This window comes from Brassica rapa, unplaced genomic scaffold, assembly GCF_000309985.2.
Source record: "Brassica rapa cultivar Chiifu-401-42 unplaced genomic scaffold, CAAS_Brap_v3.01 Scaffold0270, whole genome shotgun sequence".
In the NCBI taxonomy this organism is placed as follows: Eukaryota; Viridiplantae; Streptophyta; class Magnoliopsida; order Brassicales; family Brassicaceae; genus Brassica; species Brassica rapa.
In genome coordinates, this window is record NW_022610214.1 from 12,880 (window position 1) to 24,723 (window position 11,844).

General features: G+C 41.7%; 1 protein-coding gene across 1 annotated transcript; it reads right to left on the reverse strand.

Annotated features, from left to right (window-relative positions):
• Positions 1-2,865: 2,865 nt before the first annotated feature.
• On the reverse strand, positions 2,866-7,064 carry LOC117129973. Its single transcript, XM_033283161.1, has 2 exons — positions 4,953-7,064; positions 2,866-4,324 (listed from the first exon to the last, which is right to left on the reverse strand). Exons 1-2 carry the CDS (start codon positions 5,074-5,076, stop codon positions 4,023-4,025), a joined length of 426 nt encoding a protein of 141 aa, XP_033139052.1. The 5' UTR covers positions 5,077-7,064; the 3' UTR covers positions 2,866-4,022.
• Positions 7,065-11,844: the final 4,780 nt, after the last annotated feature.

Here is an 11,844-nt window from a genome sequence, read left to right on the forward strand (position 1 = left end):
TAGCTTGAATGCTTGTCCCGTGTACTCTCCTCCATTATCTGACCTGAAAATCTTTATCTTGGCATTGTAATGGTTAGTCACATAGGATTGAAAATTTTTAAATGCATCAAGTACCCTATCTTTGGTTGGAATTAAGGTTAACCAGGTGTATTTGGATTTTTCATCAATGAAAGTTACATAATACTTATGATTTTCTCTAGATAGGCAAGGTGCAGTCCAAACATCAGAATGAATAAGATCAAAACACTTTTCATAAACAGTAGTAGACTTGTTAAAGACAGTTCTACAATGCTTGCCTAAAATGCAAGCTTCACAATCATTATTCTCAAAGGAAACACCTGGCAACATCAGTTTTAAAGCCTTATTATGAGGGTGTCCTAATCTAGCATGCCACAATGCATTTTTACTTAAACCAGAACTAGAAACAGAAGTAAATGAGCAGCTATATCTAGAAACAGGAGTGAGATCTTCAAGTAAATATAGCTCTCCTTTAGTCACTCCCTTTCCAATCATCTTGCTGCTTTTAATATCCTGAAACTTCACATCATTAGGACTGAATATAACATTGCATTGCAAATCAGTAGCACATTTCTTAACAGATAACAAGTTTGATGTGAATTCAGGCATATAAAAAGCTTTAGTTTCCTTATCAAATAGTTTAAGACTTCCTATTCCTCTAATAGGAATCTTATCTCCATTAGCAATCAGTACATTTCCATTCATTGGCACAATGTTTTTATTAAGCTAGTGTCACTTATCATATGATGAGATGCACCTGAATCAATCACTAATGGCTTAATGTCATGAGAACTAGCAATATGCGCAAGGATACTAGATGGTTTGAATGCATGATCATTTCTAGCAAGGTTTGCAGTCCTAGATTGATTTACCATTTCTATCAAGCTCTCATGCATCCTATCAGTTCTAGTAGATTCTCATAGTTCTCTATCACCCTAGCACCAAAAGAATACCCAAAGATGTTACCATTCTCCTTGAACATCTTAATGAGAGCATCAAGGTCGGATCTCCTTAGATACTCTTGATCATTGTTCCCACGGTTGCTTGATGCTCCAGTGTAGGCTACAAGAGACTTTCCATCACCTGCCTCACGCCCATCTATCTCCTTTCCTTTGCTTGTACCAGCTCCACTTGTTCCATCCGAGACATTAGCCCTTGCCTCACGGTCCTTCATGAACTTAGCCGGCTTGAGGTGAGGATGGAGTATCCAGCATTGGCTCTTCTTGTGGCCATGCTTCTTGCAGTGATCACAACTCCCATTGAACCTCCTCTCCTCAAACTTCCCATGCGCAGCCGCAGCCTTGTTTGCTTGTGGAGCTTCACTACCTTCCTCTTGAGTTGCTTGGCTTGCAAGGGACAGGTCTCCTTTCTTTGCAAACAACCCAATGGAGCCTTGCTCCTTCTGAATCCGCGCACACACATCCTCAAGATCAGGTAGAGTGTCTTCTCTAAGCAGGTGCTGGATGAGACCGTTGTAGGCCGGGTTCAGCGTGAGGAGTAGCCCAAAGACCTTGTCTTGCTCTCTCCTCTTGTTCAGCTCATCAGCATCCGTTGTGCTTGGCCTAAGCATCTCCATCTCGGACCAGAGACTCCTGAATCTCCCTAGATGCTTGGTGAACTCCATGTCTTCTTGTACAAGGTTGTTGATGGCTTGCTTCACTTCAAACACTCGGCTTAGGTTTGATGTGTTGCCATACACCTTCTTCAACGTATCCCACAGCTCCTTAGCAGACTCACAGTAGCTGTATGCATCCAGAATAGCCGGCTCAAGTGACGCATGAAGCACAGACATCACCAGCATATCCTCTTGATGCCACTTCTCTTCCGCCTTGCTTGCAGCCTCACCATCATCCTCTCCTTGAGTGATGAGTTTTGGAGCTTCTCCGGGGGTGATGTGCTTCCACAACCCCTTGCTTCCCACCGTGGTTCTCACCATCCGAGACCACACCAAGTAGTTGGTTCCCTTGAAGATCACAGCTACCTTCATGTTCATGTTCATCCCACTCTCCATGTTGAATGATGAACTCTCTAAGCTTCAGAAACTTTATCTTGAGTTGAATGACTTGTAGAACCCTTCACAGCCTCGATCTTCAACCCACACAGCTTCAGATGATACACCACAACCAGTCTTGAACTTGAAAAGTACCCAGAAACTCTCAAACACACAAGAACACAAGAGTTTCTTCAAAGCTTCAACCTTGAGGCTTCAAAGAATCACACACGACCTCAGGCTCTCACTAACCTGGCTCTGATACCATATCACTTTTAGTGATGTTTAGAGTGATCTGAGTATTTAGGAAAGATTAGAAGAGATTTAGAGAAGATTAAAGTATGAAATGAGATTGAGAGTCTAAAGAACTAAAGAGAGACTAAGAGAGACTCATAACTTGCTTAATCTTATTAATGAGAGAGTTTACACTTATATAGGAAGCTTAAGACACTAGGGTTTCGATTACACAAAGTAGAAAGCATGTGAGGTCAATAACCAGCTAAGAGATCATTTGAATCCTTCCAATGAGAGTCTCCACATGTGTAAAGCATCTTTGAATATGCCTTTACCTTTCCAGCTTATGACAGCCTGTCAGACGCGCCTCCCTTATCCTTCTAATGATCAGCTCACGGTAAGAAAGGTAAAGTAACTCCAGCCTGTTTACATTTCACCTTGGCCGAGTTACTTCTTGCGGATGGTCGTTGGTACGGCCTGCGTCCGTACTGCTCTCCCTATCCGTACTGTCTGTCCGTACATGATCCTTCTCTTGCTTGCTTATTAACTCCTCAACACTTCTACACCCTCTTGAACTTCTTCTTCATATTATAGTGCATTCTTCTCAACAACATGTATCACTTTCCTTGTGTACCTAACACCACCACAACTCAATGCAAGATCAGATCATCCCATTGGGATCAAACCAAGATAATTTATCCTGTTTGATCACCAATGTCACAGCAATATATAAACCTTGAAACAAGCCAATCAATAAGGCAAGAACAAGCAGTTTTCAATCTCTAAAATGACAATGCAAGCTTTATACAATACATTGACAATTTAGGCTCATTTTTAAATGCATCAATACAAGAATGCACAATCTTAAAGCATTAACTACATGAATGCAACAGGTTCAATCCATGAGACATATTAAAGCTATGCACAGCAGTTTCAATCAAGACCAATGATGCAAGCAACTTAAACAATTTCTAATTGATGCTAGACTTTCATTGATGGATTAAACATAAACATTAGCAACAGTACACACTCGGATTGAACTTAGACAATATGAGACATGCTTATGCATGCAAAACAGCTTTTCAAACATGATGCAAGCAGTATAGACATTCTACTCAATTCTACACAATAAATAAAGACACAAGCTCTTATTAAGGGTTAGGAGGTTTGCTTACAAACAAGAGATCCGAGCTGATCTCTTGAACCTCCATGGGCACGGTTCACTTGAACTTGGCAGGTTTGAGGCTTGGATTCAGTATCCAACACCTCTCCTTGGTGTGCCCATACCTCTTGCAATGCTCACTCTCCAAGCATCTCACACCAGAGGCTTATTGAGTAGCTTTCTTCTTCCCTCTACTTCGGCTGGATCACTCCATGATCAGCTTGCAATGGTCTTTGTTTAAATTGCATCACCCTCCTGGTGATGCTCTTCTTTGTATGTCGACTGTCCTCTCTACACTCATCTGATGTGTAGGCTATGGTGACTAAACCACCATGGACAGAACCACAAGTCATCTCACCACAAGTCATCTCTCCACAGAATGTTGGCAACAGGCTTCATTTTATCATTCTCTTGTAGTGATAAGGAGGAAACATGTCTTGAAATTTAGCTCTTCAGGTTGGTCATTTGAATCCCCACCGCAAGCTTGAGACCGAGAATGGGGAAGATCCAAGCTTGAAATGAGCCTCAATGAACTTCAAGACCAGGAGCACATTACCCTAACAGCTGCGCTTAAATCACTGATCCACCCTTTTGCCTTCAGCTTCAAGTACCCTCAGATCACCGGCCTTCCTCATGGCTTAGGTGGTGACCTTCTTCTTCTTGTGTGTCTTGAACTAGGAGCTCAACAACCTCGTGGCCTGCGCTTCTTAAACCGGCTTTTACACACAAGAACCTTCCCATTGCTCCACACAATGGTTGGTCTTCCGCTTGTATGTCTTGAACCAGGAGCTCAACAACCTCGTGGCCTGCGCTTCTTAAACCAGCTTCTACACACAAGTATCTTCCCATTGCTCCACACAACGGTTCAAGTCTTCCTCTTGTCTTGGATAGGTGGTGAGCAAAGAACACTTCTTGTGAACCTGAAACACCACTCAAACTCCAGCAAGGATAAGACACAAGAGTATTGGGATCAATCCTTGATTAATCATCAAGTTTGATTCCCAATCTCACAAGCATTGCAACAGATTAAAACAAGTCATTTTCAAGTTCTATCTTTGCAAGCAATCTCTCTAAGCACAAGCATTTTCTTTTTCAGTTTATGCAAGCTACTTAGGCATTTTTTTTAAAGCTTCTTTACTCAGCATTTATACATGAATCTAATGCTTCAATGTAAGACAGCCACAAGACTATATGCAACAGCTTTCAATTCGGTTTCAATCCATGTATGCAAGCAGATTCAATTAATCACAACAAGCATCATTATGAACCAGAGATAAGCATATTAACATACCTAGTAATCCTAGTAATACTGTTAAATTACTAGTCCTTTTAAAGCACTTACACAACTGCTCGTAAACTTAGTATAACTAGTACGATGAAAGGATTACTAGGGAACCAAGCTCTTTAAGCATCCTGGGACAGATTCTAAATTCATTTTATTTCATTTAATAATCTTTTAAACAGTCCTCAGGTTTTCAATCACATCACAACATCACAACCAGTCAACAACACAAGCTCATTATCAAGATGGTTTATAGAATCGCTTACAACAAGGAACCAGGTTGATTCCTTTTGCATTTTGTGAAACCGGCCATGACTGTTGTTGGAACTGAGAGTCTAGATCATCACCCACCTCCTTCTCCTTCAGTTCATGGCCACCATCTTGTACCATCAACTCAAAAGATCCCTCCTTTCTTCAGAACATCTAGGCGCCAAGCTCTTGACACCATACTCTTTTAGCCTGATGTGAAACTTCTCTTGGACAAGGAGCTTTGGAGTCAGGTTAGTTAGGCCTCTCCATACACCTTTGCCTCCAAGGATAATCTCCATCTGAGCAAGTAGAGAACAGGATGAGGAACCAAGGGAACTCGCCAAGCTTCAGCCTTCTTCTTCATAAGGGACTGAACTGGATGGGAAAGCATCAATGGCGTCAAAGGGGTTTGGTTTTGAGCTGAGGCGTGAGCTGTGGACTTGCGGACGCTTCAGCTCAGGTTCTGATGAACCTGGCTCTGATACCATATGAGATTTGTAGAGTTCTCTTCTCTGGTTGTATGTGTGTGTATAAACTCCAATGGAGAAAGATGAGAGCTTGCTCTAGGTAATTTAGAAAGAGAGATTGGTGAGAGTGTTTATGAGAGAATAAGAGACTTAGGAACAGAGATTAAGAGACTGAGAGATTAGGAGAATAAGAGATTAGAGATTAGGGTTTTAGATTCAAGAACAAGTTTATCATTCATGAAGTGGAGAGGGGAAATCCCCCTTACTCCCTTAAGAGATTACAAAATGATGATAAGAGGCTTTATATATGCCTTTACACACTCAGATCACAAACCTAGATCCTAAGGCTGTAAATACAAGATAAAATGGATGGTGAGGATGAGAGAAGACTGGTCTTGATGTTGCTGGAGCTAGCTGGCGATTTGACTCAAGGTAAAGGGCTCAGATTGCTTCATTTGAATTGGATGGATAAGATGAGTCAAGGCTGTAAAGGTAAAGCACCTTTACCTTTCCAGCTCATACCAACAGCTCACCTTATCCATTTGAATCTTCCTTTCCCTCCAAGTATCCCAAACGGTCACTTAAGATCAGATTGAACCGCCCACACATTGCACATCAAGATTTGGGGTTAACCGGATGACATGGGCGTGAGGAGTGGACTGTACGGTCGATGGTACGGACCTCCTGTCCGTACCACTCGCCCTATCTTTGTACATTGCCCTATCTTCCTTCTTGGTTGCACTAGACATCTTCATGGCTCACCCTAGACCGTACAAGGCCGTACTGAACGCCCTATCTTTGCACCATACTTCCATCTTCTCTCTAACTCCTTCACAGCCTTCACATGATCAGTCTAAGTCTTTCCTAGACTTAACTTCACAAGATAACTACTTCAGAACACATCTGAAGCTTGATTGAACTCTTCTGGACATCTTCTAGAGCTTGCCCTATTATTGTACAAGCTCTATCTTCTCTTCAGTTCAACACTGTTTACTTTCCAGTCCATGCCAGACTGTCAGTCCGCGCCTCATCCCTTCTTTCTCCGCGGTCTTATCCACTCCAAAGCTTATCCTCCTCTCCACTAAGTTACCTTGGTAACTTATCTTTACCTTGGTGAGTTTGGTTGATGTCCTATGTACGGATGGTACGGCCTGTACGGCCTTGTACGGATCACTCAACCCAAACTCATCTCTTCTTCTATACTTCATCTCTTCCTCTAATGCCTTAACTCCCTTAGCTCCTCTTCTCATATACTTAACTCTGATCAACACAGGGTAGGTTCGTTGATCAGATTTCGACGTCACACAAGTGGATCTAGTTGTTATAGATGATTTAAAACAGATCACACAATCAATCAGATTCAAACAAAGATCAAAACGAGAATATGAATCGATAACGATCAGATCTAAAAGCGCGAAACCTAGATCTATCAATTCAAAACTCTTAGCAGTTTAATCGACACAAAATGATTAGATCACACAATCAAACAACCACGGATTACAGATCTATCAATGGATTTTACGAATCAAAGAACAGATCAGTTGAAACAAAACGGATCGATCTAAAACTGATCAAGAAGATGAACAGGTTAAATCGAAACAAAAGAGAAACGAGTACTTCCCTAATGAGATCCTAGGACCCTTCTCTGGATGGTTTGGATAGATCCTTGCATAAACGAATCAAAGACTCAAGTTTATCAAGGCTGTGGATCGATTGGTGACACAAGAGGCTGCGGAAAGGCTCCTTGATACTCCTAGGCTTAGATCGGATATGACACACCTTTCTAAAGCCCTTGGGCGTTGGATATTACACACCAACAGACTGGATACTACACACCAGACACTCTCTTAACTCGTGAAAGCAAGGGAGAAGAAAACACAAGGTTTAAACAAAAGATAACTTAGATTAGAATGAGAGTTTGTGATACACTTAAATAGAGAGATCCTTGTACATGCACAAGGTCTCGAAAACATAAGAAAACATAAAGGAAAAGGCTCCACACGGTTTCAAATTAATAACACAACACTTAGACTAAAACATAATATAAGATAGATGATGAAGTCGGTCCAAGATGCCTTAGGCCGAGTTGGATCCAAGATACATCAACTAGGAATGTGTAAGTGAACTTGATACCTCATTAAAAACCTTGATTAGAAAACCCAGTGGGACAAAACTAATCAAGGGAAAAAGAGTATACCAAGCCACTTGCCTAGATGATGATCAGCTTGATGGTAAGATCACATGAATGGTGATGAGTGTGTCTTGGTGGCTCAAGCTTCTACCAAGACAGTCTTCTTGCTCCTTAGAGATCTTCAGTATGTTTCCAACAGCTTCCTTGAGTCTCCTTGTCATTGCACGAGTTATAGGACCTGTGGGAATGGCTAGGACAGCTTCCTCTTCAGCTAGTGTATCTTCAGTCTCTCCTTCTTCATCTTTATCAACTAGCTGATCCATGATCATATCATCCCCTCCCACTTGAAAAGGATTTGTCCTCAAATCTGGCTCATCTGCAATAAAAGGGATCAAGTCAGTAACATTGAAGCTATTACTCACATCATACTTACCTTGCAAATCCAGTTTGTAGGCATTGTTGCTGATCTTCCTTATGACCTCAAAAGGTCCATCAATCTGCGGCATCAGCTTGGACTTCCTTTCATTGGGAAACCTCTCTTTCCTTAGGTGAATCCAGACCTGATCACCCACTTCAAAGACCATCTCACGCCTTCCTTTGTTAGCATGCTTAACATACTGTTTGGTTGTTGCCTCAATGTTGAGCCTAGCCTGCTCGTGGAGTTGTTTCACCATCTCTGCCTTCTTTTTGCCATCAACGCTGACCCTTTCACACTCAGGTAAAGGAATTAAATCCAAAGGAGAGTTGGGATTGAACCCATAAACAATCTCAAAAGGAGAAAACTTAGAAGTAGAATGCACAGCATGATTGTATGCAAATTCACAATGAGGCAAATAGTCTTCCCATGATTTCAAGTTTTTCTTTATGAATGCACGCAAGAGTGTTCCAAGAGTCCTATTAACTACTTCAGTTTGTCCATCAGTTTGTGGATGACAAGTAGTAGAAAACAAGAGTTTAGTACCTAGCTTAGACCAAAGAGTCTTCCAAAAATGACTAAGAAACTTAGTATCTCTATCAGAAACAATAGTCTTAGGCATGCCATGTATGCGCACAATCTCTTTAAAGAACAAGTTAGCAATATGCAATGCATCATCAGTTTTATGACAAGCTATGAAATGTGCCATTTTTGAGAACCTATCCACAACTACAAAGATAGAATCCTTTCCAGTCATAGTTCTAGGCAAGCCAACAATGAAATCCATAGATATGTCATTCCAAGGATGATAAGGTATAGGGAGAGGAGTATACAAACCGTGAGACTGAACCTTAGACTTGGCTTGCTTGCAAGTTGCACATCTCTCACATAGTTTCTCCACATCTCTTTTCATCCGAGGCCAAAAGAAGTGATCCTGCAAAGTTTTAAGAGTCTTTGCAATACCAAAGTGACCCATGAGACTTCCTCCATGAGATTCCCTAACAAACAAGTCTCTCAAAGAGCAGTTAGGCACACACAACCGATTATCATAGAAAAGAAAACCATCATGTCTAAAGTAGTGTTCCACAGCAAATTTCTCACAAGAGTTGTAAGCCTCTTTAAAATCAGGATCATTCTCATACATTCCTTTAATCTGCTCAAATCCTAATAGCTTAGCATCAAGAATGTTCAAGAGAACATACCTTCTGGATAGTGCATCAGCAACTATGTTTTCCTTACCTTGTTTATACTTGATGACATAAGGAAATGTCTCAATGAACTCAACCCACCTTGCGTGTCTCTTGCTGAGTTTGTTCTGTCCTTTGAGGTATTTGAGAGATTCATGATCTGTATGTATGACGAATTCTTTAGGCCAGAGATAGTGCTGCCAAGTCTGCAAGGCTCTCACCAAGGCATACAGCTCTTTATCATAAGTTGCATAGTTGAGGGTGGCGCCTCCAAGCTTCTCACTGAAGTATGCAATGGGTCTCTTCTCCTGCATCAATACAGCACCAATACCAATTCCTGAGGCATCACATTCTATTTCAAAAGTTTTATGAAAGTCAGGAAGTATAAGAAGAGGGGCGTGAGTGGTGTAGCCATCACCAGAGACATAGAAGAGGAGCTGAGCGAGACTGATGAGGATGAGCCAAGTGATGAGACTGCCGTAGAAGAGAGGTGTGAAGCTGAGGATACTGAAGAGAACCAGAACCAGAGTGAGATACCATGTGAGCCAGCCAGTGTGTGGAGTGGACCAGTTACTAGATCAAGACTGAGAGCACAAGAGGAGAGGCTCCAGGAGATAGCCAAAACCGTGGGCCTTGGTTCAAGGCAAGGAGATCAAAATAAACCAGCTTGTTGGTTTAATTTAATTACTTTGTAAGGGCTTTGGTTATTGGGTTTTCATTTAATTTAAACCAAAGACAATTAGGATTAGAATTAGAATTAAACCACCTTGGTTTATTATTAGGGTTTTCGATTTTACCTTTAAGAACATGGGGGACGCAGCTTTGTTTTCTCAACTTTCAATCTAAGAATTATTCAGTCAACTTTGTTGTCTTGTCTCTAGCTTTCTCTGTTCAGCTCTAGAACATTGATCTCACTTAAAGGAAGGAATTCCTGTGAATCCCATCTTAGACAATACAAGGTGATCTTGTGTCTTTGAGTAGCAAACCATCCTTGGCGCCAACCCACAGGCTCAGGGAGACGTTCATAGTTCAAAGGAGAGCTAGTAGCCTCTTAGAACACCCTCTATCCATCCACCTTCAAGTGATCCAGAGTTTAAGCCATACCCAGGCTGCACCAAGTGGTATCAGAGCCACTTGAAGGTTAGGGTTTGCAATTTGACTACTCAGATCATTCATTCCATCAAACACTTCTCTTATCTTTCTATCTGTTGTAAGCCAGCTGAGCCAACCCTGCAAATCAAAAAAAAAAAAAAAAAAAAAAGAGATCTCTGATCCAAATCAAAAAAAAAATATAGCTGAAGAGTAATCCAGCTAGCTGAAGAGAAATCCAGCTCAGGGTGGTAAAGTCAGCTGGTGCCTAAATCTCTTAATACTTTCTATCTGATTCATTGGGGTTTAGTTCTAGATCTTAAGTGTAGAACTTGTTTTTCAACTGAACTTGTGGGAAGAGCTGAGACTTGGCGATTTGAAAACTTGAGTGAGAGAGAGATATAATTTTGTTCCTGGCTTTGTGTTTTCTCTAACTATTTCAGGAACAATGAGTGAAGAGAGGCGAGATGAAAGCAACCTGAGAGTTCAGGAGAACCGGCTGTCCAGCAAATCAACCTCAACCAAGTTCAATTTGAGGCTATGATAGCTGAGATAACCAGAAGAATGCAAAATACTTACAACCGTGCTCAACAAGCTAATGAAACTTTACCTGGTGATAATGCAGGGCAAGAGAGGGACGCGGTTGCTGCTGGAGCTCAGAGAGCACGCATTGGACCTATAAGAGGGCAACGAGTGAGCTTAGGGGTCGTGGGATTTATGGAGAACATTATCAAGAAGATTCAGCTGATGAAGTGATGATGGATCTCAGGCTAGTCATCATGGTAGAATCACAACCGCAGGCGACCAGCTACTGATAACCTAGGCAATCTCAAGCTTAGAATCCCTCCATTCCATGGGAAGAATGATCCTGATGCTTACTTAGAATGGGAGAAGAAGATTGAACTGGTTTTCAATTGCCAGCAGTTCACTGAGGAGAGAAAAGTGAGCTAGCAGCTACTGAATTCTGTGGTTATGCTATTAGCTGGTGGGATCAGATTGCTACTACCAGGAGACGCAATGGAGAGCCTCAGGTAGCTTCCTGGTTTGAGATGAAAACTGTGATGAAGAAGAGATTTGTTCCTAATCACTATGGAAGAGATCTACACCAGAAGTTGAGAGGCTTTCTCAAGGATCTAAGAGTGTAGAGGACTATCACCAGAGATGGAAACACTCATGTTGAAAGCTGACTTAGAAGAAGAAGTAGAAGCTACTATGGCTAGATTCCAAGGAGGGTCTTAACAGAGATATACAAGATAGATTGGAGCTACAAGAGTATGAGGACATGGATGAACTGCTACATAAGGCTATTTTGATTGAGCAGCAGAACAAGAGGAAGAGCTCTACCCGGTCTTCATACACTCCTGCTTCAAAACCGGCCTACTCCAAGGAAGATAAGCCAGGGGATAAGTCCAAAGAAGGTTCTTCTTCAGTGGAGACCAAGAAGATGACAAGGGTAAAGGAGTAGCCACACCTACTAGACCAGGACATTAAGTGTTTCAAGTGTCATGGCTTGGTCACTATGCTAATGAGTGCACCAACAAGAAGGTGATGACTATCTTAGCCGACGGGGAGGTGATATCTGAAGAGGAGGACACGGCCAAGAGTCTGATGAGGAAGGCG

Bases quoted from the DNA above. Each gene is read 5' to 3' on its own strand.
- LOC117129973 (XM_033283161.1), bottom strand. From the start codon at position 5,076: ATGGTACAAGATGGTGGCCATGAACTGAAGGAGAAGGAGGTGGGTGAT. The intron at 4,325-4,952 runs GTAAGCGATTCT...GTGGTGTTTCAG, and splicing joins AATCAACCTGGTTCCTTGTT to GTTCACAAGAAGTGTTCTTT.